The 26,354-nt window shown below is 37.5% G+C and overlaps 1 protein-coding gene across 2 annotated transcripts; it reads left to right on the top strand.

The window, feature by feature from the left end:
• The first annotated feature begins 839 nt into the window (after positions 1-839).
• Positions 840-26,063, top strand: LOC140142543 (cytochrome P450 2U1-like). 2 transcript variants are annotated; one of them, XM_072164538.1, is made up of 3 exons: positions 840-1,269; positions 10,168-11,117; positions 25,189-26,063. In XM_072164538.1, the coding sequence occupies exons 2-3, from the start codon at positions 10,685-10,687 to the stop codon at positions 25,365-25,367; spliced, it is 612 nt and encodes a 203-aa protein (XP_072020639.1). In that variant the 5' UTR covers positions 840-1,269; positions 10,168-10,684; the 3' UTR covers positions 25,368-26,063. The 2 variants fall into 2 exon arrangements, with proteins under 2 accessions (XP_072020639.1, XP_072020640.1); XM_072164539.1 differs by lacking the exon at positions 10,168-11,117.
• The last annotated feature ends 291 nt before the right edge of the window (positions 26,064-26,354 follow it).

The following is a 26,354-nucleotide window of genomic DNA, read 5'->3' as shown; positions in this document are numbered from 1 at the left end:
TTTCTCAGTGATAACGAGAATGTTCTAAATGTCCTCAATTCTACTCGGATGTCTACTTTTTGCATAATTATAATGCCCAGTGGTATACTAAAATACCACGTAAGAGAGTAAGCCTGAAGTGCTTTAATAACAGTAAAATTTAACTTTTTGTATTAAAACCGGGTCGACCCGGTTTTATTCACAGTTCAACGATCGAGTACTTGCTAACATATACCGTGAATGTCAGCTTGTATACACACGTCGAGCACGATGCTCCGTGCAGTTACATGTAATACGATCGGCAAGCGTAGTACACGCATTGTAGGCGTTGGAATGAATCGCAATTTTCTTCGTAAGTTTAAGGCCCCCTATACCTCATTTGTTTGGCTCGAAATTAAAAGGGGATAATGTGATCAGTGAAAACAAACATTTAAATAAGAATCTATTCGTTATGCAAATCACACATTGTGTAAAAAATAAAATTGTTTATAAATTGCTTAAAAGTTAAGGATAAGTCATTCAAATTACCATTTGTTATATTTGACATGAAAAATTTGGCAAAAACAAAGAAAACAGCAGTATTGACGAAGTTGAAACCCCATTCAAATACACTACAAGTCGAGAGTTGACGTGGTCAGCTGTTCGCGGACACCAAAATCAACGTATAATAATGGTCAACACACTTCATTGCCCTAACCATGGTAACAGTTTGTCTCAAATTGTCTGGCTTAAAAAAATCAAAGTTGCGCAGTGTGTGACAGACAGGTGACCGACCGAGCAGCAGGAAACGTAACATACGCCCAAATCCTAGTTTAAGTGTATAAGTTTCGGTGTGTTTGGTTCATTCGATTTGTGCATAGTGCTTTACCAGGAGTGGCACATCTCTTGCATACAGGTGGGCGACTAGGAGATCCTATCATGGATGCCGCATTTATCAAAAAACCGATTTCTACTATTTTCGACATCCAAACCTTATTTCTCATCACCTTAGTCTTCCTTGTCGTAGCTTGTCTTGTGTGGGTTTGGGAATCGACTAATCTACCTCCTGGACCTCAAGGATGGCCCTCATCGGATATCTTCCAAACTTGGGTTTGAAGATTTACCGCACAGGAATGCAGCCATATCGTGTATTTGCCCAACTTTCGGCAAAATATGGAAAGGTGTATAGTCTTTATATGGGGAGGAAGCTGGTGGTAATGATCAACAGTGCCGATGTGGCTCGTGAAGCCTTTAAGAATCCATATCTTAATGGTCGACCACCGTTGTATTCGTTCCCGGATGGTTACTTAGGTAAGTGCATTTCTTGAAGGTTTTATTTTTCAGCAGGTGCTCTTTTTAGTATTGGTCCGGTGTGTTGGCCAGGATTGTTTTTTAAATTCTTGTATTACTATTATTGTATTAACATTTAGTGGGGAAAGTTAATTTTTAAAGTTATGATGGAGAAAGTTTATATTGGTATTTTTAGTGCAAAGTGGGGATTTGTTTTTTGCTCATGTAGTAATCTAGGAATTTTTTTTTCAAAACTTCCAGCAGACTTTAAAACTTCCAGCCCCCAGTCAAATGGTGCGTCCTTACCACGTTATAGTTATTATGTACGATTTCTGTCAAATTGATATTTTGTTATGCTTTATACCCAAAATGCTGAAATAACAAGTTAAGTGAAAGAAACCCACTGGCCATTTTGGCCGTTTAACATGGAGTTCTATGAAGGATTTAAAGTCATAATTGTGACTTTATGTCCAAATTGCTCTGTTGACCAACAAACCCAACAAATTTGGCTGATTCCATTTGTAAGTTGGGGCATGTGTAATGATGTGTAAACGTTACAAATATGCCAAAAAAAGTCAGGTTTGAAAAAATCAACTGATATCATATTATAGGATTGTACATTATGGCTTTAAGGGATCACTTTCTCATAATAAAAAAAAACTATTTAAAGGAATCAGAGATGTCTTTGGTATAATGAATGACTGACGCAATTTTAACCAATCCATCCATCAGAACATAAAACCTTATATCCATTTTAAATTTAACTAGCTATTAAAGTATATAAAACACCCTGAAGTACATAAACATCTTTAAAAAAGTAACTAGCCCCCTTAAATAATGGTCATTATTAAAAAACGGAGGCTAGTATTAGAAATCTGTAAAATACGTTGGAAGCAGAATTTATTTCTGCACATTGTGACACCTCATTTGTAGCAATTGTCTAAATATTGACGTCACAGCGTACGAGCGTACATTTAAATCAATGTAACCCAAAATGTGAACGTTGCAGTAAATTTTATTGATTTGTATTCAGTATAATCATGATAATGGAAGGAAATCTGTGTAATGATATCAGTGTTTTTGTATTGTTGTAAGCATGGTAAGTGCAACTTTTAAATCTGGACCTCACTTTAGCTCACTACATTAAATTGACCGGTGTTTTAATCCGGGGGCACTCACATTTTTTTTTTTGGTAGGGGTGTGCCACCGTCAGTTTCGAACTTGAGGTCTAAGGAACAGATCGGCCAGCCAAAAAGGAGGGTCTAGGGAACTGATCGGCCGATAAAAAAGGGGGGTCTTGGGAACTGATCGGCTGCCAAAATCTGAAAAATCTTGGAAACTAAACCCGCAGGCCAAACCAGGGTTCAATTTTGTTGCGTTTTTGCCACAGATTTTTGAAGGAATCGATTTCACTTTGAATTGTGCATTAAATTATTAATCGGGAAAACCATTAATGCAAAATAGGTCTGGTTTGGCCTATTACGATGGAAACCTCAACAAAGCAAAACAGCATTCAAATCAATAAACAGTCAACCAGTGTTGCCACTACTAAAAGGAGCCCAAAATCCCGCCCAAAGTTCACCTTATTCCTTACAATGTGTTTCAATGGGGAAGAAATTAATGGAAAATTCCCTTTGAAGTTTTTGGGCTCGCAAAAGTAGCTTTTGGGTAGGTCTGCTTTTGGGCTTGAAATAGTAGGACAGAAAACACGCCTCTCAAGATGCCGATGAGAGCGGAATTCGATGATCTGATGGTCTATGAGCTTCTATGGAACGGCTAGAAAAATTTTGGGGCTTCAGAGCGGGCAAACAATGAATTCAGAGGGTCTAAGGAACGGTCAGCGGCTCTGAAAAAGGGGGTCGTCGCCGCGGCACATATACCCGTATAGCTGGGAAATGTGAGTGCCCCCCGGGGTTTTAATTTGTTTTCTAAGCTATCGTATCAAATGAGGTGTCAAAATACGCAGAAATAAATTCTGCTTCCAACGCATTTTACAGATGTGTAATACAATAACCCGTTTTAGAATAATGGCCATTATTTAAGGGTGTTAGTTACTTTTCTGTTGAGATGTTTATGTGCACGCGTTTTTCTAGTATATAGTGTTAACGTAAGCTATACATCCTACATGTAAGGCCCATGAAAGTCAATTCCGAGTTTATCGTCACTTTTTTTCCCCGGTTGGTGAGGTGACTTTTTCATTTTTCATTATTTCATCAGATTTTATTATTGACCTAAAATGTGTGTTGATTTAAAGCAAAATGGAAATAAATGCGACGAAGAAATTTTCACGAAAGGTACGGACTAGAAAAGAGCCTGGTTTTGCTTCCAAGTTGTGAATTTATATGTTTTACAAACAAAAATATAATGTTTCCAATTGCTAAAACTGGTGAAAACACTGATACTTTGAAAATAATGAATTATTTTGGCATTTTTGAAAATTTGACGCGGGTGTTTTTGGTTTCCAAAAAGTGACGCGGGCGGGGAACGGTAAACTCGGAATCGACTTTCACGCGCCTAAAGTCTGCACAAAGAGTAACGCATCTGTTATAAATACGCCTATAGCTTCAGAACTAATAATTGTTTTTACAATATTTCAACATAGAGAGAAGGATGATTTATCATACGCGCATTTTGATACCCCATTTGTCAAATGTCGTTCAATATTAACAACACAGTAGTGCTTTTGAAGAAAAATACCTTAATTAAAAAGTATGTAAAGAAAGAAAGAAAGGAAGGAAGGTACTGTAGGTACCAACCCAAAGTGTTACAATTAGAAAGCCATGCATGCATTAAGCTCATACTCAATTTTTAAAGGATCAGAATTATTATCTATTCAATCCTCCAGTACCTTAAACAATTTTCATTTTCTAAGGGAAGGTTGCTGAATTTATATACCGGGATTATATTTAAAAAAACTATTTCTGTGGGGTCAATTTCAACTCAGAATGACCACCCCTGACACACTCTGATCGGTATGTGCTAAATTTGACCCATGCAAAGATAAGAGTACAAACAGGGGGGGCGAACATTTTCTGGGATAAAATGGGGACGGCAAAGAGTAAAGTGGGACAAAACAAGTTGACAAATGGGGACGAAATTTGTGTTTTCCCCTCCACATTAATGATTAAGGCTGACTACGTTCTTGGTATGAACTGATGAATTTGATCATGAATAGAATGTAAAGGTGAATGACTTGTGACGTCAGTGGATAGCGGTGCAGACACATGAATGGATGTAATGACGGTCAAATACAGCAGCAGACATTTTGGAAGTAATAATTGCATGCAGTCAAGGTCAGGTGCTCAAGTTTACTTTGTCATTCAATCGTGCATTATTCATGTTATTTATCCCGGGGTTATTTATCCATTGATCATTGATAGAAAACCATGTTTTTGTAGCTCTTTTTGTGGTGTGGATACGTGTTTAATAAAAATTCCCTTTAAAAGGGAAAGGCAGCTTCAATGTAGAAGAGGTCTTGTAATTACTTTTGGTTATTGAAGGCAGTTTTAGGATCACGTTTACATCCACCGTGTTTCATGACAGTCCACCAGACCATCAATGATGAAAACATGCACACAGAAACATGCAGCAAACCAAACATTAACTCCAAATGTTCTGTCTTTTTGTCTTTTCCTCCATTTACCCATGCTGCAGTTTAGTTGTATGTTGATTCCCAATGTATATTTTACTAGTGGCAAGCACATTATAAATGTATAAAATCAAAAAGAACTGCGAAACTATGGACATGGCATCTGACCTACTCCATTGACCATTCTATAGTCTGCATGTTTTCTCTTCAATCATTTTGTTGAATGTCATAATAATGATTTAATGGTCAACATAATCAAATAGAAAGACACTTTCGTTTTGTGTCATTTTATTTATGATTAATAAATAAGTCGTTAAATTAATAAAATAATACAATAATATATTTATTTACCTACCTACTAGTATTTATAAGTGTATGTCAAATGGGATATACTTGTTCAATATTATAGGCCTATACATGCATGTATTAATTATGCCCACATCATAATTAAGGGCTACATGTAAAAACTTTATTTTGCATCGGATTTTTCCCGTTGAAGACAAAAAACCTCTGGTGTGTAAGATATCAATTATATCATAAATAACATTTTGAGTGATATAATTTTCTTTCGTTGATCATGTTGATATGCTGTGGAAACTAACATGCCTGGCCAATAACTTTTAAAGTCATAATTAATTCAAACATAACTTTGGCAATACTCACTCGTTTTCATTCGTTGAACGGCAAAACATACTTTCTTTTTCTTATAAATCGCAAAGCAGTAGGGGAGACCGGGGATGGACGTTACAAAATTTACATTTTGCCCCATATAATTCCAATGAAAGAACTCAAACACTCCATCTTGAGTCTGTGGTTAGCACATTATGTTTACTAAAATTTAGGCCATACAAAACATGAAAACATCAAACAACTAATTAGCTACTAATTAACTAATGAAGGTAATTTTTTGTAACAACTTACCCCGTATACCGGGTAAGTTGTTACACCAAGTGGGGTAAGTTGTTACAATGTTACAAAATTTTATGGTCCTTTTATAGGCCTTTAGAAGCATTTAGATCATTTTTATTCTATAATAAGTTCATTTATATCAAACTATATGATGCTCTTATATTACGGTCAGCCGCTGCAACTCGCAAAGAATCACCATATTCCAACACACGTTGGGCAGCAGCCTTCCATTACAGTAAGAGGTGTTTTTCCCCTCTCTCTCTTCCTTTTCCAGGTTCTTGGCATCATTAACAGTAGAACAATTTTAAAGCAAAATACACAGTAAACATATGAAATACTTAAACCTGAAAATTGAAACAAAATTTAGCTCAACACATGTAAAATGTAATTGGGGTAGGTTGTTACATGGGGTAGGTTGTTACAGTGTAACAACTATCCCAATAGGGGTTTACACACATAAGCCATTATAACACAACCCTGAGGCAGAATTACAGGTCATGACTCGGGGATATATTAGTGACCTACGCCATGCCTACGCATACTATATTTACCATAACAAGCTAGCATTATGCACCTCCAGTTGTTAGAGCTATTGCAATATTACAGTTTTGTCAAAAAGTTACTAGGAAAAGACAAAAAAAGTTTTTTTGACTTAACTTTTTAATAGAACAATGGAGAAAGCTCGCGATTGGCAGTATACCCCAGTGATGTGTAGGCAACCAGGGGGGGCCGGCCAAGATTGGCTCAATTTTGACGTTGTCATTGGTTTTACACGTAAACACAAAAATGTCTCAAATTATTCCAAAACTGTACGTATGTTATTAAGCACTATTTTATCAGTCTAAATCCGTTGAGGTTCGCCAGTGAACCTCATTGTAAGTACTGTTTTTTTTTTTTTTTTTATGAATAACGCACTATCGTACGATATATACTGAAAATTTCCCCTACCTGTATCAATGAGTTTACGTAGTGTAGTGGTTATGGATCTCGCCGCCCACGCATAGGGTCCCGAGATCGATTCCCATCCCCGGCGATAATTAAAAAATTTTCTTCTTCTTTTTTTTCTTTGAATTTAAAATTATTTATTTTCATGTGAAAATGTATATATTGCACTGGGAAATATATTTTGTGCATTTTTTTTTTTCTGTAATGGGGCCACCCGGCCAATAGAGCTAAGAACGGATCTTGGCTCCGGGAAAAAATAATTGCGTCCATCGTGCAGGCAGTGTTGCCGTCATATTGTCTGTTTTGTTTACGCTTTTGGCTGTTGCCACATTGAATAATGTAGTCCACCATCGTCTGTAGGCAACAAATGAGTGTCAGTTAGCCTGCCCTCTCTTATTCCAGCTTGGCATACTGAGAGGTGTAACAACTTCCCCGTGTAACTTCCATCCCCGGTCTCCCCTACTTTTAGACATTTTCACCATAAAAATACAATAAATAATTCACACCAATACCAGTACTCTATAATCTTTTATGTCCACAAAGCCGCAGTCCTACATATATAGCCAGCCCTTTGGCTGTCGAAAACTAGAGCGGTTACTGCACCATAGCTGCCCCCGGGTGGGAAAATTATTTCTATTATATTCTTAAAGCCATATTATAACATTTGCTGAGGAAGACGCCCTCACTGAATTTTTTAAAATTCCTTTTTTACACGATTAAATTGTACTTTATTAAACCAATATACCCTGCAAAAATCAAGACTCTAGGCGCTGTAGTTTTGTCAAAATCTGAGATTTTGAATAAAACGCCGGAACCGGCGCTTTATTATTACAATGGAATTATTAGTCGAACGCATACGCGATGTTCATAACACACAGTACATGTACGTACACGGCGTGCGGGACGGTGATATACACACCAAAGGGTCGTACCACAACATGACCGAAGGACTGGTACGTATTGGCGACATGTGCGCTGGTATATAGTAAATTCCAATTTTCTTTGCTTTGGCGTAGTTGTTCGGCTCAAAAATAAAAGGGGATATATCTGACAGTTAAAGCTAACATTTTATGGCAAAGAAATGCTAATCTATTTTGTTTGAAAATGTTATAATATGGCTTTAACTTTTTTCTCTTGGCACCACTCGGGGGAGGGGGTCACACCTTACATTTTAACAAGGGCGTAGGGAGCCCTAACTGTCCGGGGTGGGGGCAAGTTTGGGTAAACTATGTTTCCCGGTGGCGTGTCAGCGCCAAGTGCGCGCTTGCGAGCACAGGGGGGGTGTCTGGGGGTGTGCCGCCCTCAGAAGCTGGAAGATTTTGGAATCTTTATACTGAATTCGTGCAATTTGGTGCATATACTTCCAGGCAAAATTCATGTCATTATTAATGTTTGAATTTTTATTAAAACAGCGTTAATTCCCCTCTCTTTCCTCTTTTTTCTCTTTGCCTTTCTTTTCCCCTTCTCTTTTCTTTTTTTCTTCCATTTTCTTTCCCTTTCTTCTTCTTTTTTTCTTTATCTTCCCTTTTCCTTTCTTTTTCCTTCATTTCTTTTCTTCTTTTCCCTCTTTTTCCCTTCCTTTCCCCCTTCTTTCCCTTCCCAATTTTTTTCTCCCCTTTCCGATTTCTAGTGTCGGGGGGGGGCAGTCTACGCCCCTGCATTTCAAGATATGAAAAAGACCCATTCTTTACCCATCATTCTTTACTCTTTATCTTTCATTTGACACCACGGGGGGGTCATACCTTCTTGGGATTTCGAGATATGAAAAAGGACCCACAATATGAATATTGACCCAGATCTTATGAGGAGTGTTACCCCCGGTGGGGATTTTTTTTAAATGATATTCTTTTCACAGAAAAATTCCTGTATTGCTGCTACATTGACTTTGAAAAGGCCTTCGACACCATATGGCAGGGTGGGCTGTGGAAAGTAATGGGATTCTTCGGCTTCCCAAGTAAGATCATCAGGCTTTTCAAAGCACTATGCAGTATTTCAAACAGTGCTGTGCGCGTGAATGGCGACCTAACTGACTGGTAGTGGTTTCACACATAGTGGGAGTGCGGCAAGGCTGTGTGATATCACCACAACTCTTCTTCTTGAACTTGTTATGCTTTACGCAACCCATGACATCGACGCGACATAGGAATATTGATCCAGGGACATCTGATCTCAAACCTCCACTTCGCCGACGACAGTGGCTTGCTGGCTGACTCTGCTTGTAACCTGCACACTGCAGTGGACAACGTCTTTCGTAACAGCTCGAACCTCGGACTGAAGATCAATATTGGTAAAACCGAAGTACAAGTTATCAGCAGCCAAAAAGTTAACATGAACATTAATGGCAACCTGCTCAAGCAAGTGGACGAGTTTGTGTACCTGGGAGGCATCATATCTCAAAAGAGTACAAGCAGAGAAGACATCAAACACAGAATAGTCCAAAGACTTCATGGCATATGGAATGCCAAGGACATTCAACAGGCCACCAAGATTAAACTATACAATACTATCAATAGTAGCCTATCTATAGTACTATCAATCCTAATGTATGGAGCCGAAACCTGGACCATCAAGAAAGAAGACGTAAATCTCCTCCTAGTCTTTGAAATGATGTGCTTGAGAAAGATCATGGGCGTATTACGCCTGGACAGAATACGTAGCACCATAATACGGGACACACTGGGACTGAAGCATAGTCATTGATAAAATCACCCAAAAAAGGATCTGTTTCTTTGGCCACATATCGAATGCGAAATGACTGATATACCCCAAAATTGTGCTAGACATGTTAGAAGGAAATGTACATGGACGTGAAAGACCTCCCAAAAGATTGATGGACACTATCAAAACCGACCGCTCAGCTCGAAATATCACCTCCATAGCAGCAGCAGGAAGGCTGGCCAAAGACAGAGTGGCATGGCATGGAATCACCATGGATCAGATGGCAAGGCAGAGTACATCAGCATCCGTGCCGACGCCTTATAGGTCAAGGTCAATACGATGGTAAGTTATTTATTTTTTCGGTTTTGGACCTAGAGTCCCGGCCTAGAGTTGAATGGTAGGATCATTCATGGTTGACTTGAAAAAAAAGATGTTTGCGTTTTTCAAAATGGATACAAATTCAATGCATTTTGAAATCATTGATAAAGTATGACATGATCACAAACAAACATTTTTTTAATTCGATCATGAATGATCGTAGCAAGGACACTCCATAACCGAAAAAATAAATAACTAATACAAAATTCGAGTATAGTCTCAAATTTTGAAAAAAAATCACCTAAAAGGGTGGGACTATACTCGAGTCAGTACGGTAACCATGGTAACTGGCCAATATTTGTTTTCAATTTTCAATTATTATTGAGCCCGGTTATTGAGATACAAATTATCTGACTACCATGCATAATTAATAAATTGTAGGTGTAGGAATACAGGAATTGTTCAAATCTAATAATTTGCATATTGGTTTCTTATTTTAGGTATTCTTATGTCTTCTGGGAGATTATGGCAATTCCAACGTCGGTTTACTCTGCACCAATTTCGTGAACATGGCATTGGAAAGTCTAGCTTTCAAGATAAAATTATCGAAGAAACATCGTTCCTTCTTCAAGAAGTCCGCCGTAGTGTAGGAAAACCAGCGGACCCCGCCAAGTATATCTCATACGCCGTGTCAAATGTCCTATGTTCGGTGGTTTTCGGCAAAAGATTTCACTACTCCGATGAGGATTTTCAGTGTATCATCACTCTATTAGATAAACAATTTGAATTAGCGGGATCCGGTGCAATAAATTTAATAATCCCAATTTTTGCTTATTTTCAATCTAGGCATCTAATACGCCAAATAAGCACACAAATGAAAGCTTTTATACGTAAGATTGTGGATGATCACAAAGAAAAGTACGACAATTGTAAGTTAACCGACTATATTGATGTGTATCTAGCCGAACTTGAGCATTCAAAAATAATAACACCAAAGAGCAGGCTTTGGCTACGGACATGACTTTATACCAAACCGTGAGCCAGTTATTTAGCGCTGGGTCCGAGACAACGGTCACCTCTTTGAGATGGTCCCTACTCTACATGATGGCATATCCCGAAATTCAGTCTCGTATTCAGAACGAAATTGATTGTGTTGTGGGTCGAGATCGTCTGCCACGAGTCGGCGATGCTCTTCCGTTGACAGAAGCTACCATCATGGAGGTGCAGCGATACAGCTCCATAGCACCACTTGGAGTTCCTCACGTAGCAACTGAACACACTACTCTACAGGGACGTAATATACCAAAAGGAACGCTTCTGTTCTGCAATATCTGGGCTGTACATCATGATCCAGACGTATGGACAAATCCGGACCAATTCCGTCCGGAAAGGTTTCTAAGCGAAGATGGAAAGGTGTACCAACCAAAAGAATATATCCCGTTTTCTACCGGTAAGACTTAGGCCTATAAGTGGGCGAGTGCGGGCTAAATCCATACTTTGGCCCAAAATACGGCTGTTTTTCCGCTCTAAAAAGTAGGATACACAGGGTAATTATTGCTTTTCTGAGTGATCATGCTCACAGAGCATCACCACAGACCTTTTCAAACCGATTCATTCCGATTAAACCGATTCATTCCGAAGCATGAAATAATTCCCCGATCTCACTACGCGCATAAAAAAGTACCTCTTTAGCATCATTGTGAAGTTAAATGTGCAACAGGCATCATAACCACGATGAACTTTCGCATGGTTATTCGCTCTCGTAGTGCACGTTAGTAACCGGTTAACCATTGGTTACTGCTCCTCATACACCTGTTCCGAATTTTGATATGCCATAGGCTTTGTGTTGTGATCATTTCGATCAGTGGTTCGTAACAAAGAAAGCGTGATCCAGTTAACCTAGCAACGGTCATATTATAACGTGCAATACGACAGCGAATTATGAGAGGGCACACCACCAAATCACTCCACGATTTATGTACCAGTGAAATTCGGTTAAAATAATCCACCGCTTTTTTTGAGCTTGTTGCGGCTTTATTTTCAAAACGTATAGTCAAAATTTGCCCATTTTCAGCTCATTTGCTTCCCACAAGTGTCTACAGGACAAAACATGAGAAAAAGTCCCAATGTTTTATTTCAGAGATGGAGTTTTGGCGCGAATTTGGACAATGTCCGGTTTCCAAAATTGAGTGATTTTTTTAAGGTTAAATTTGCACACTTTTTCTTTGCGGCAAAATAGCAAAAAAGTAGATGGTCACCAATATATTCTGTTAAAAGAATAATATTCTATACATGATTAGCTTTAATTTGATTATGTACCAAACTTGATAGCTGAGTTACGTTTTTGAACTGCCGAGCGCGATCCAAAAGTGCGTCTTTCCCTGTGTATTTCAAGGGGGCACACCACCATACGCTCCCCATTGAAATACGTGCAAAAAAGCCTTTCGGAAATCTCCTCTAATTATTTCCCTGCAATAGATCTGGATCTGGATCTGGATACGGTTAAGTCGGCAGCTTCAACTAGCAAAAGTCGTACTATCGTACTAGAAAGAGCTAGATATAGCAATGAAACTGGGCATGGTTATGGGACGATCCTTAAGCTTTAATATATTTTCTTTTGCACATAGATTTCCAATGTCAGTTTTTTGCAAATTGGACATTTTTACCCCATCCCGTGATTTCAAAGCTGTTGAAAGCTCAATTCTTAGGATTTGACATCGATACATGATAGGCACGATTAGTCCGTCAGAACACATTTAAAATCATTTTTTCTGCACGTAATTTCATCAAAACCGTTTCAGCTTTAGAATGTCATCAAACAAACGTATCTCAGACACATATTTGCTGAAAAATGTAACAAAAAGCTCAATTTCTACGTTTTATGAGGACTATTTTGCGGGTTACACTTTTGGCCGCGGAATCTTATGGTGATGTGCTCCCTCAATGGCGCACACCGTCGACATCCCTATATCTTCGTGTTAAAAATTGCCGTGGTAGTACGATAAATCCTCACGTTTTTCAACAACTACGCATGGTGATTTTGAGCTATTTTGTTTGAGATAGGCCGTGCGACTCAGGCTATGCATACAATTTGAGATTTTGAGAGCCGGCCACACTGTTTCTATTCTATGTTTTACGATTTTCGCATGATCAGTATATGGCTGGCCGTAACCGCCACAACGTGGAGCTGCTACGCGTAGCTTACTTTTCGCTTCGCGGAGCTAAATTGACCAATCATGTTAGATCTTTTCATTACGCGGAGCCAGTTGATGCATCATCGTTCCAGAGAGAGAAAACTCTTGCCAAAATTAATGTTTACTATGTGGATTTTAAATGAATCGAATGTAAATAAACCACAAACAGTTGTACAGGATCAATACCATTGTTTGATTAGTGTATAGTCAATGTTACCTTGCATGCATGTGCCATGTGTGTGGCGTGTTTGTTTGTTTGTCTACTGTGTCAGGCCAGGATCACTGACACCCACGGTACTGATACTGTCATACTATCACGGTGATCATATTGTTGAATGTTGTTGACTTTAAAATAATCATGATGCAGTCATGTCTACAGTAGAATTCACCACGACCTTTGAAGGACTTAAACCCCATTAAAAGCTATTAAACCAAGATAACACTCAATGAAAACAGCTCAACTATGTTACATCAGATCTTCTCTGGTTAAATACACACTGCACTTGTGTCTGTTTTACCTGTGCAATGAACAATGAGCTGATATTATAGTTTCAGTTGGGTGAATGATTATAAAGCGAACGCAAGGTAACAATACTGTCTGGGCTTTTGTTTACGAAATGACACAATAGTCTGCTTATTGTTAACCAGCGTTCTTGAAAATGAGAAGCATAATGGTTTGCAGACTTAACACGGTTTAGAAATAATTTGTTCATATTTTGTGGTGTTATCTGTCGTTTACATATCCTTCCTAAAACACAAAAGTACCAATATTTCCAAACACCTAAATTAGCTAAAAATTTAGGAAATGTTACAAAACTATATTTTCTAGAATTTCAGAGAATACTTTAAATATTGACTGGTTATTTTTTACACAGTGACGTCATATAGGCAATGGCATAATACTTCTAACATACACTAGGTCACGCGTCAATGGTGAGCGCACTGAGTATTGTGTATAGGAAAACGGGCAGTACCGTAACTGCAGTATGTATGGCCTACTACTAGTATATAAAGTAAATCCGAACTGGTTTGCTGAAGGTCGAATTCCGCAGGCCACGCCGCGCAAGATGTACAAATCAGCCTGAATTGTGTGCATGGTTTACCACCACTCTGCCTAGCTATATAGTTGTGTACAATACTGTATGAGTTTCTTGTGAGTGCATGTCCATCTTAATAATAAGTCGGTTCGTACTTTTCATAAATTACTTTTTGAATCATAACTATCGTGACCGAGGATATCTTGCAACTACGTGAAGCTCGTCTGGCAAATTCTTAATGACTAAATTCGCTTCACGTAATGAGTAAGTCGTACTTGATTGGTCAGTTTTACCTCCGAGTAATGAAAAACTCTAACATGATTGGTCAATTTTCACGTTGTGGCGGTTGCGGCCTACCATATCAGTATCCCATATGATATTTCTATTGTAAGAAAATTTTATTTGTTGTCACGTAAATCACAGGTTTCGTTTAAATGTACTAACTGGAAATTAAATGTACTAATTAGTGAGGACCGGTATTTTGCTGTGGATATGTTTAACTGCAATTTGCGGGTAAAAATTTGAAATCCTGGGTAAAAATTTTGATAATATTCAACTCTTTGAGAAAATTATTTTATAAAGGAATGCTGGTAAAGCCAGGTGCAATACAATGTACATTATTGACACACTATCACGCTCTTTATCTTCGTCAATAATAGAATAATCGATTTCAATCGAATTGAATGCATGAGTTTGTAGTTGACTACTGAGCGACCTAAGCGATCGATTGCTAGCCAATCAGATAGAACTCCTTTTCTTGCGTTCAGTGAAATACCACTCGCCTGTCGCTCACTACCACTCGCCCGTCGCTCACCAACGGAGTATTAAATTTATATTTATCGTATAGGACGTCGACGGTGTGTGGCGCATTTAATGGTGGTGCGCTCTCATGAGAGAGGTACTTTTGCCAAGGATATTCAATGCACATTCAAGCTTGGGGTGGTATCACTGGTATGTCTTGTGTAAGAGACTGACACGTGGAAGAGGTATTGCATATTTTGGCATTCTGTAATAAATAAAAATTCCTTTAAAAAAGGAATGGGGCGCCCAATAACTGACGAATTTCTTTCCACCAGTATCATATTGTGAAAAAACAAGGTGTTAGCTCAATATGCCAGAAAAACATTTATATCGATAACCCATGTTCATATTGGCTAATTCGCGCAAAATGGTGATTGGATTCATGACATTTCCTGCCCGCTAATTATAGCTTACTGTATAAATACTGAGGAATTTTTAGCCTGATGTGATCGTACGAGATTGGTTGCTCAACCAATTCCCGATGATTTCCGAATGGGTTTTGAAACAGTTTCGCACACCCTGCGCACACCTAATCACGTACCATGTTGCTCGCATCGTATTGAACGCGATACTGATGTCCACTCCGTGGTCGAATAAAACGGCGTTCAAATCGCCGGAAACTGATTGGTTGAATATCACTTGTATTTGCCAAGTACACCTTCTCGATCCCGTGATTCTTGACAGTGTCCCTCGGACGCCCTCATCAAATGGGGGGGGGGGAGGTGGTACCAGTTGGGATGAGCTACCAGAGATAGCCTATATGGATACACAAAAATGCAATTGAGCCGGGTAGCTTTGGCAGGAAAAGGTCATTGAACAGGGTTATATTTCAAACTTGTGTATGTTAAAACCATATACCAATGAATTCATAAGTCATTAGGATTCAGAAAATGTATAGATTGACCTATCTATGTACCATTACTACTACCAAAAAGGTCAAATATCAAATGTTTGGCTCTATGGGGTCAGAAACATCAACTGCTCGATTTTGACAAAAGAGTTGTCAAAATGTTCGTTTTGATGTTACAATTCAAATACAGGATTCCACAATCTTGGATATTTCGTTATAGGTCTAAGTAACACAACAAAATAAACTGCTCAAATAAAGAAAGTCCGCAGTCATGTAACTCGTCCTACTTCAAAACCTGACCTTGTTATGGCAATTTGATTGATACGGTCGTGTGCAGGATCTTGTTAGCTCTAGTTTGATACCAAATTTACTACCAAACACTCAACAGTAACAAGGATTGATACCAGTTTATGGCATTTGGTGCATTTTCAAAAGTTGCAAATCAAAACGATACACGCGGTCGAAATTGCTTAGCGTGGCAATGTGGTCAAGCTTGTTTGCCCACGATGAACCCATGTCGACTATCCGAAGTGCGCGCTTTATTCAATTGTTAATTTAAAACGCATGGATTGTTACAGTGCTTTGCTGATGAATACTAGGGCACGATGCGATCGATATGACCAAGCGGTAGTTTCGGGCTATGTTAATGGTCGTACTCTGCCATTCACCTACAGATCCGCGTGCTCCGTTTTTAATTTGCAACTTTTGAAAATGCACCAAATTTCATATACAGGTATCAATCTCTGTGAATTTAGAGTTTTGGGTACCAAATTTGGTACCAAATTGGAGCTAACAAGATTCTGCACACGACTTTATCAATCAAATTGTCATAACAATATCAGGTTTTGATGTAGAACGGGTTACATGACTGCGGACTTTCTTTATTTGAGCAGTTTATGTCAAGTACCATTGAAGCCTATGACCTATGCAGTTTTTTGGTAATAACTCACGAACGGTACATCCTAGAAAGGTCAAACTTTACATTTTCCGAATCCTTATGGATAGAGAAATACATTGGTATGGTTTTCAACACAATTTGACATTTCAAACGCATTGAAGTTTGAAATTTGACCCTGTACAAAGTTCATCTATGACATTTTTCAGCCAAAAAGTGCTCCGGTTCAATTGCTATACACATTTTCGTGTAGTGCATGATGTCAACTAACTAGCAGTGCAGCTTTGCCCGGGAGCTTTGCCCCCTCCCAGTGGCCCACAGAAATGTTTTTAGGGATAACATGGGGACGGCAAAGAATTAAGTGTCATTAAAACGACTAAAAAATAAAAATAGGACCAAAATGTGACTTTGCTCCCCGTATACTGTACTTTTACTGTTCATTAGAGAATGCATTGGGAGAAAAGCTTCTGATAATTACAAACACTCGCTGAGCAGCAAGACCTACCCTCTAAGCTTTTAATCCGATAAGAATTGAAAGACATTCTTTGATGTATTACTGAGCTTAATCATCTGAAATTACTGGAGCGTGAGTCAGCATAGTATTTTATTAATAGAAGGTTTTCTCCAAATTCATTTCCTAATGTTATATAAACCTTAAAGACCCATTCAGTAATTCCAGCGCAAGTGTAGCAAGAATTCCTGAAAAAAATTGGTGTCAGTTCCAATTTACAATGTAATTATTATTTGAATGTAATGTTAAAGATGGAATTGCATGAGAAGTTTTGCACTGCAGCACTGGCAGGAACATTTAGTGGTAGTTCATTTATCATTAAATAATGATACACTTACATACGTGTTTTGTCAGCCTTCTATTCTAGCTAAAAACGTGTTTAAAAATAAAAAGAATATGCAAATAAGGTAGCTAATTTGCATATTTTGCGAAAAAAATTGTTTATAAATTGCTTAAACATGTTAAAAGCGAAGGATAAGTCATTCAAATTGTCATTTGGTATTTTTGAAATGACAAATTTGGCAACAAACGAATAAAACAGCAGTACTGAAGAAGTTGAAGCCCCATTCAAATACATGTAGCTAAATTAGATACTGTCCGTATCTAACTTACAGATTCTTGTAAAACGTCTTATTTGGATACACGGCTTTCGGCTGAACCGCTCACAGGATATGTTAGCACATCTATGACAACAAAATACATATTTGGTGCATACGCACCAATATGAACCTCGCGCCAATCGATTCGTGTTTGGTTTAAAAGATACAGGGTTAGGTGCACTAAGTACAAAAAGTGAATATATTTCATTAACCAATGATCCTACAGTTATGCGGCCACTGACCTTTTGTTCCTTACGACCGGAGGAAAAGTTCGACATATCGCACGACTAGGATATTTTGTTAAAAAGATACAAAGATACGTGCACAAAGTACAATAAGTGACTATAATCTCATTAACCAATGATCGTACAGATACGCGACCACTGACTTTTTTGTTCCTTATGACCAGAGGAAAAGTTTGACATACAACACGACTCTCTATATTTGGTTAAAAAGATAGAGGATTAAGTGCACAAAATTAAAAAAAAGTGACTATATCTCATTAACCAATGATCCTACAGATATGACCTGTGTGTTCCATATGACCAGAGGAAAAGTTCGCCATATCGCACGACTCTCTACTAGGATATTTGGTTAAAAAGATAGAGGCTTAAGTGCACAAAGTAGAATAAATGACTATATCTCATTAACCAATGATCCTACAGATATGCGACCACTGACTTTTTTGTTCCTTATGACCAGACGAAAAGTTCGACACATTACACGCGACTCTGTAGGATATTTGATTAAAAAGAGACAGAGTTAAGTGCACAAAGTACAATAAGTGACTATATCTCATTAACCAATGATCGTACAGATACACGACCACTGACTTTTTTTGTTCCTTATGACCAGACGAAAAGTTCGACACATTACACGCGACTCTGTAGGATATTTGGTTAAAAAGATACAGGGTTAAGTGCACAAAGACCAAAAAGTGACTATATCTCATTAACCAATGATCCTACAGATACGCGACCGCTGACTTTTGTGTTCCTTAAGACCAGAGGAAAAGTTTGACATATCGCACGAATCTCTATATGATGATTGGTTAAAAAGAAAGAGGGTAAAGTGCACAAGAGTACAAAAAGTGTCCATATCTCTTTAAACCAATGATATTAGGCCTTGACCACCGACGTCAAAAAGAACTATAGATTGACCCAGTATAACACCCCTAATCAACCATGAAACCCTTGACCCACCACTTACTCTCAATGACACCTCTTGACCAACCATGACACCCCATGACCCACCCCGACACACCTTCACCTTCTGAACACCTTATCATGGCACTTGAGAACCCGCTTGAGAACCAAAGATCCAAAATAAAAATGACAGACACGTCCCTTTATAAAGGAATTTGATCAATAATTGATATTTTCAAATTGACGTATAAGTAACATATTTATTGCTTTTAAGCTTTCCCTCCGGTCTTTCCTTTTAAAGGGAATTTTATCAAAGCGTCAGATCAGTGCCCCAAACGAACGAATTTCTCAACACGCATGCTCAATTCAATTAATAAATTAACCTCTTTGCAGAAAACAAATTATCGTTGTTTCTAAAAACACTATTTTCTCTGAAAATAGTGAAATTTGATGTTTTTTATATCCTACACTATCATCGCTTGAATATTTTGTTTTAATAAAAGTATCATAAATATTTAAATGAAGGTAATTATAATATATTCAGGCTTTCCCCATGTCCCCACGTTCGATTCAGAAGTAAACACTAATACCTTGCGCGCGCGAGGAATAACAAAGGTACCCAAATCTGAATTTGAAGATTTTTAAGATCGTCCGGATGAGCAAATCACTGAATGGGCCTTTAATGACCATTTATTGAATATTTTGTTTGTGATCAACATATGTATATGGAACTGAATGCATTCATCATGATGATTAATAACATAATTTTTTAGTAATAATGATATAGGGCCTAAGTCTAACATGTCGACAGACAAACCACGATTTAAAAAATGGCAAAATTGGAATCGCCGTTGTTTCTGCTGTTCTCTAATGATTCTGAAATAATCAATCGCTGTCATTTCTTTTGAAATTGTATGATATCTTTAATTTTATTGAGGATTTAACTATATAAGCCCGATGCAGGAACCCAAATACTAATTTGATTTGATATGATGTGATTTGACTTACCAAGGGTAAAATATCTGCCCTGCCGAGTCATAATGACCGGACCCTCGGTGACGTAGTCCAATCGGATGTGAACTCTGACTCGTGCGATCCTATTGTTTTTTTCACGGCGTGATATAATAATGTTCTTAAGGTTACTAAGGTTTATAGCAACTATTTAAAACTGTTGCGATTTGGTAGTTCACAGCATCTTGCGAATGGTAGTGAGCTTTGGCAACTGCATTGATCATTTCATAGCGAGTGTGTAGAACTTAGTAGTAGAAGGTCCTGTGGTTCTTGAGTTATTAGTGTTGTAAAGAGGGCTGAAACAACAACAATTTGGTAAAACGTGCACAACTCATTAAGGGATCTGGAATGAGCGTTTTGAGCGTTTCGACAGTATTTTTTTATGGGACATGAGAGCACATCAGACATATCGAATTGCATTCTGAATACGAAGAATGTCTTTCTGATATAAAATAATTTTCATTTTTTGAAATTCACGTTATAATACAAATTTTATGACAAATTATTAAAATGTGTTATTTTTCACATTTTTGATATATAACAGTATAAATAACACTGTTATTTATACTGTTATATATTAACAGTACATTTTATAAATCTAATGATATACCTATTCTTAAAGTGTATGTAGTGGGAGGAAAAGCCGACGATCAATTGTAAATTTGACCTTTTATATTGAAGATATGGATTTTTCCCCAAAAGACCTATTTTTTGCGTTTTGGAAAAATCCATATCTTCAATATCAAAGGTCAAAATTTTCAATTGATCGTCGGCTTTCATCCTACCTATACACTTTCACTTTAAGTATAAACCATCAGACTTATAAAGTTTACTTCGAGTAGCCTACTGTTAAATATAAAAATATCAATTTTTAATGATTTGCCATAAAATGTGTATTACATTGCGAATTTCAAAAAATCAAAATTATTTGATTTCAGAAGGTCATTCGTCGTATTCAGAATGCAATTCGGTATGCCTGATGTCTCTAATGTCCCACAATAAATACTGTCCAAACGTTCATACCCCATCCCTTAACAACAATAAATCAAGCAAGTTTTCAAAGTATGTTTGTAGAATGAACTTTTGCAAAACATCAAAGTGTTATTTTTCCATACTTTTTTATATATTGATTATAAGATAATGAAAATCGATATTTTTTTCTATTTTGGCTGCTTCGACCAACAATACGGTACCGCGTCTACATTTAAGGGTATAATCAGTGGCGTACCGTGGCCGCCCCTTCCCCGGGGGCTGAAGAAGAAGCCAATTTTGCCGCCCTTCCATAACAGCCCGAAAAGGTTGCCCCAATTTTTTTACGGTCGTTTGAAAAAGTGAAGAGCAAAAACAAAACAAAACAATAACAAAAAAAAAAAAAAAAAAAAAAGGATTTATAGGCGCTACCGCCCCAAAAGCAACACATTTTGATGTATAGTACAATTTGTTCACATTTTCCGCCCTTTTTTCTTTACTAATTCTTTTTTGCCGCCCCTTCTTCTTTCGCCGCCTCTCTTTTTGCCGCCCCTTCTTCTTCCCGCCGCCCCTACGTTTTGGTCTCCCCCTGCTTTGACCCCGGGGGCTGGCGCCCCCAAAGGCCCCCACAAAAAAAATACGCGCATGATAATATAGGCCTACAGGACTTTTGGGGCAAAGTTTCGGGCAAAATGGGTTGCTGTATGTATGTATGTATAGCGAATTTTGTCGAGAAATAAATATCACATACACCGAGTAGGACACAATAGTGAATCTGGCAGGTTAGATAAATGAGTTTTCATCTCGATGATTGCATATTATCATAGTACTAGGCCTAACTGAATAGAAATGGCAAGTTATATACCAATTTGATATGGGGAAGGCACTAACAACAAAGTAATTTACAATGATACAAAAGAGACTATATGAAAATCACTGTGTACTACATACGCAGATAAACTAAGACACAACCAGTGTCATGATGTAGGCAAAGAAGTAAAAAAAAAGGTAAAGGCCTAAAGTTCGATATGTAGCCAAAAAGTGCCAAGGCTCACTGAAGTGTTCAACATGTAAAAACAACTGGGACCAAGAAGCCACTGAGGGGATGTGCAAATAATTATGAGCTCCCCGGGGGGGTAAAATGTCAAACGGTCTGCCAAAAATCGCAATATCGGTTCACTTCGAGGTAAACAAAAAACAAATCCTGACATAACAAAAAAAATGAATTGGGTAAAAAATGGAAAGTTTTGTTTTGGGTGTAGATTTTTCAACAAATTTAATGGACACGCCAGGGACGAGTTATAAAAATGTTATGGAGTCAGTGACAGGTTTGATAAAACACTGGTCTAAAAGAAATATAGCTGTATTGCGAAGAATAATCTTTGTTAAATCTCTCTTGATGCCCAAGTTTAATCATCTTGTTCTTTTCTATTCCTAATCCATCTGGGCCCTGCAAAAGCAATTTTACGATTTTATTTGTAAAAATAAGTTTTGAACCAGAGTACCTAAAATCGTGTACAAAGACACTTTTTCGGGTAAGTCGACCCCAAGAAATCCGAATCTGACATTAATTTGGTTCAAAACTTAGATTTTCAAAATGGTGGCGGCGGCCATTTTGGATTTTGGCCTCTAGCGAAAAATGCCAGGATTTTCGCGAGGGACATGGTCCATGGAGGGTATTTTTTTTCTAAATGGTCCATAGAAGTCGAATCAATCGTCAAACCTTACTAGCCAGAGAGTGGTCACCAAATTGAGGTTTTTGACTTAACTATTATGAAGATTAGATACACTGTTGACTATGTATTTTTGATATTTTGATCGAACACTGTATAAATCATTCTGGGACACCATGTAGCTGTTGGATCAGGATTGGTGGATTTTCCATGGTGGGATTAGAGGGATGATAAATTTAAATGGTCTACTACAGTAGACTAGCATGAACATTGAAGATCTTGAAAACGGAGCAAATCATATATTATCAGTAGCGAAAAAGGTACAAAATATTTTCTGGAAAGAGGTTCCAAATCGTGGTCCCGAATAAGAAAGAAAAACACTCCTCAAAACCTTGATAATAAAATCATGTTTGTGGGAAAACAAGTTATTTGAAATTGGTGGCAAAGAAATCATCTATATGGCGCACAGCAGGTATTTGTTTCATTTCGGATCTTGCGCAAGCCGATAATTATCGTTTTCTTTTTTTTTTGTATGGAATTGAAGCTATATCATTTAAAAACGAATCCTTTAGAATAAAATGGTGTCCTTCGTGCAATTAAAGGTAATTTTAGGCACATGTTCCATGCAAGCAAATGTTCAAATGTATCCAATCCCAATGCATTTTATTTCTATTCATTCGAGTTACCGTACCCCCTGACAAATTATGTAACTAAGGGACCGTTCACAAACACTTGTAGGGGGGGGGCCTGATGCAATTTTTTAAAATCGCGAACCCCTTTACAGACCTCGAACATTTCAGGGCCCCCCCTTTTTGACATGAAAATTATGGGTCAACCCCATAGAAAATCATTTAAATTCCCTCCCCCCTTAGGAGGGTCAAAAAATTTCAGGGGCCCCCTTTTTGCATCAGGTCTCTCCCTTACAAGTGTTTGTGAACGGTCCCTAATTTTGCATTTTTCTCAAAAAATAACTACACACTGGTAACAACATTTATGTATAGGGGGCAAGTAATCCAATTACTTCACTAAAATTTCAGTGATTCAAGACAAGTGGTTCATTATAATGAGCGGTACTTCTTTTGGGCCTTTTTTTCTAAAATGAGAAATGGAAGATACTGTTTGATACCTTTTGCTTTTACATGTTCGATAGACGTGAAATTAAGTTGATTACTTTCAGTGCAGGATTCTAAAAGAATATTAACCACAAATACCTATATGTATAAAATTAACCAAAGAAACAAAAATTTACGTCCTTTTTGTAGTGAGGAACCGGAAACTATTGAGCACATTTTCACAGAATGTAACAAGGTGATGCAAACTTGGTTTTTACAAAAAAATGGTATTCCTGTTAACTTATACCAAAAAATCTTATACTTTTGGGGACAGATCTAAATAAAAATTCCTTTAAAAAAGGAATGGGGCGCCCAAGGTGAGACAGGATGTGACAGGGTTATTTCTATGGTGTTGAGATTCAACATTAATGATTTTTTTTTCTAGGGAAGAAGAGAATACGATGAAATGCAAGTGGAAATCGAGTAGGGAAGGTGTACGACAGGATTGTGTTGGACTTGACGGAAGGTTTAATGTTAATGTGGGATGATCCTGCAGGGTGGGGGATTTTGTTTTTGTGCCCTATTGTAGTGAGGATATTGCATTGGATATCGAGTAGGCCTACTGTTGAACTTGTAAAGCAGGGGTATAAGATTGATAGGATAGAAGACACGAATAAGTACTCTGTACGCATGTAATGTAGTTTTATAGTTTTAATGAATGTCATACATGTAGATTGAGATAACATAAAAGCACCATTACACATAATCATTTAAATAAGTGTACGTGCATCATTAATATCCATGGCTAAATATGAATGTCATTAGATGGAATGGATGATATTGCTGGTGTTGTAGATTTTGTTTGGTTACTGGTGGTTGGCATATGAAGTATAATGTAGATCCGAAGACGTTGAATTACAGAATTATTTAAACATGATGATTGTATAAAATATTAAGAAATTGCTAAGAAATGTTTGAAATTACATGCAGAGTTGTTACGGTGGAATGGTTACATTGGTTGTGAAATCAATAATAATCATGATGAAAGACTTGAAAGTGAAAGCTTGGCATTGATGTTGAGATATGTTTTGTGCAAAAATATATAGTAATTCTAATTTGTACATTATATACATTGTATCAATTGGCAGGCATTTGAAGTTGTTATAATCATTCAGACTAGTCAGAAAATGTTGAACGAAGTTGATATAATAATGTAGTTACAAGAGGTTTGGTCATTGGTTAGAACTGTTTGGAAATGAGTATATACATGGTATAAATAGTAGGCCTAATATAAATGTTGAAGCTATTGCTTGAAAGTTAAAGTATGCAGATCTAAAAAAGAGTAAACATGCAGTAAATTATCCCCACAATCATATCATATCACTTTTTAGGGGGGGTAGACCCAATAGGGGGGCAGCTATGGCTGACATTGAGGTGTAGGAATGCGTGAAATTGGATTCGTCTATATATGTTCATATTTCAAGATGGCTACCAATAAGTTAGGTAGGCGAGCGGTCTGAGCTCAATTTACCTTTTCTTTTTAAATTTCATATTAGGGAAATGTGGCTGGGAGAATTATGTATAGCGTGTGCCCGGGGTTAAATACAAGGCTTTACAAAACGTAGGCCTATATGGTGACTGGCGAATTATTACTTTTATTTTTATTAAATTTTGTCATAGCAAATTAAATTCACAATCTCATACTTAAACCGCGAGCGAATTATAATGATTCAAGTTGTTGATTCAAATTGTTGTAATATGTTTTTTAATCTATTCTATATTAGGTCACCGTAAATGCCTTGGAGAACATCTAGCGAAGATGGAACTCTTCATAATCTTCTCTCATCTACTGCATCAATTCACGTTCAAGTCACCGCCGGATGTTGAATTGTCAATGGACGGCACTCTAGGAGTAACCAATGCACCCAAACCATTCCAATGTGTAGCCATACAACGTGACTAATCAAGTCAGCGACGTTGCCAGGGGAGGCAAGCAGCACAATTAAGAGCATCGGGGCCATAGACAAGGCCCTTTTAAGTTTTTGGGGCGCCCTCTACGGAGGCGGCCCACAATATAGGCATGAGTTTGTGAGAAGCTTCTAATTTCACTCTTACTAGATTTACTCCGCAATTGTTTTGCTAAAATTATGCCCTTGCTCAGAAATAAAACCACAATATGCTTGGATTTTATTTTATTATTGTTTTCTGTTATGCACAGGATAAAATGGTGTGCGTATATTCTTTGTTTAAAAGACAAAATTAATGGATTTGTAAAAACACCAAATAATTCGAGACCTTTGACCTTTGTAACCACTTTGACCTTTGTAACCAATTTACCGCCTCTTAGAACCCGATAGACGGTGACCAACACTATGGACTACAATAGCCTAATCTGAATGGCATAGTCCAATAACCTCAAATAAACAATCATAGTGCAAAATTTGACCTAACTTGCAGAGTATGAGTTTTTGTACCCAAAGTTTCAAAGTCAGGCATCTTATCAAGATCAAGATAGTGATAGTGAAATAACAATTAACATGCTTATCTTACCAAGGTCTTATCTATCTGCATGGGGTAATTGGAAATTATGGTGTAGCCTATTTGTTTTAAGGATGAAACAACTGGCTCCTTTTGCATGGAAATTAGAACAAATTACTATACAAGCTGTATCAAAAGTTTGGTACCCAGCAGTTTTGATAGTAATTGAAAAGCCTGGTTCTTCCAAATGCAATATCGGGTCCCCTTAAAATGATAAAATGATCAGACCATAAATCTTTTGTGACTGTTTATGACATTAATCAACAAATTATGCGGATCCTAGATGTGTCGAGGATGTTATGTTTATGAACAAAACGTTACGTTTGTTTTTTCAACATTGTTAATCATTGCTACGTGTATGTTAACAAATGAAAGTTCTGTAATTATTTTAATTCTTCAATGCTAAGTTAGT

The sequence above is a fragment of the Amphiura filiformis genome, chromosome 20 (assembly GCF_039555335.1).
Source record: "Amphiura filiformis chromosome 20, Afil_fr2py, whole genome shotgun sequence".
Lineage (NCBI taxonomy): Eukaryota > Metazoa > Echinodermata > Ophiuroidea > Amphilepidida > Amphiuridae > Amphiura > Amphiura filiformis.
The sequence above is the reverse complement of the archived record's forward strand: the minus strand, read 5'-3'. Positions and strand labels throughout refer to the sequence as shown.

What these genes read in the sequence shown, in the direction of transcription:
- LOC140142543 (XM_072164538.1), top strand. Translation starts at nt 10,685, where the DNA reads ATGACTTTATACCAAACCGTGAGCCAGTTATTTAGCGCTGGGTCCGAG. An exon ending in ATATATCCCGTTTTCTACCG is followed by an intron (nt 11,118 to 25,188) that starts GTAAGACTTAGG and finishes ATTCTATATTAG; the next exon opens with GTCACCGTAAATGCCTTGGA.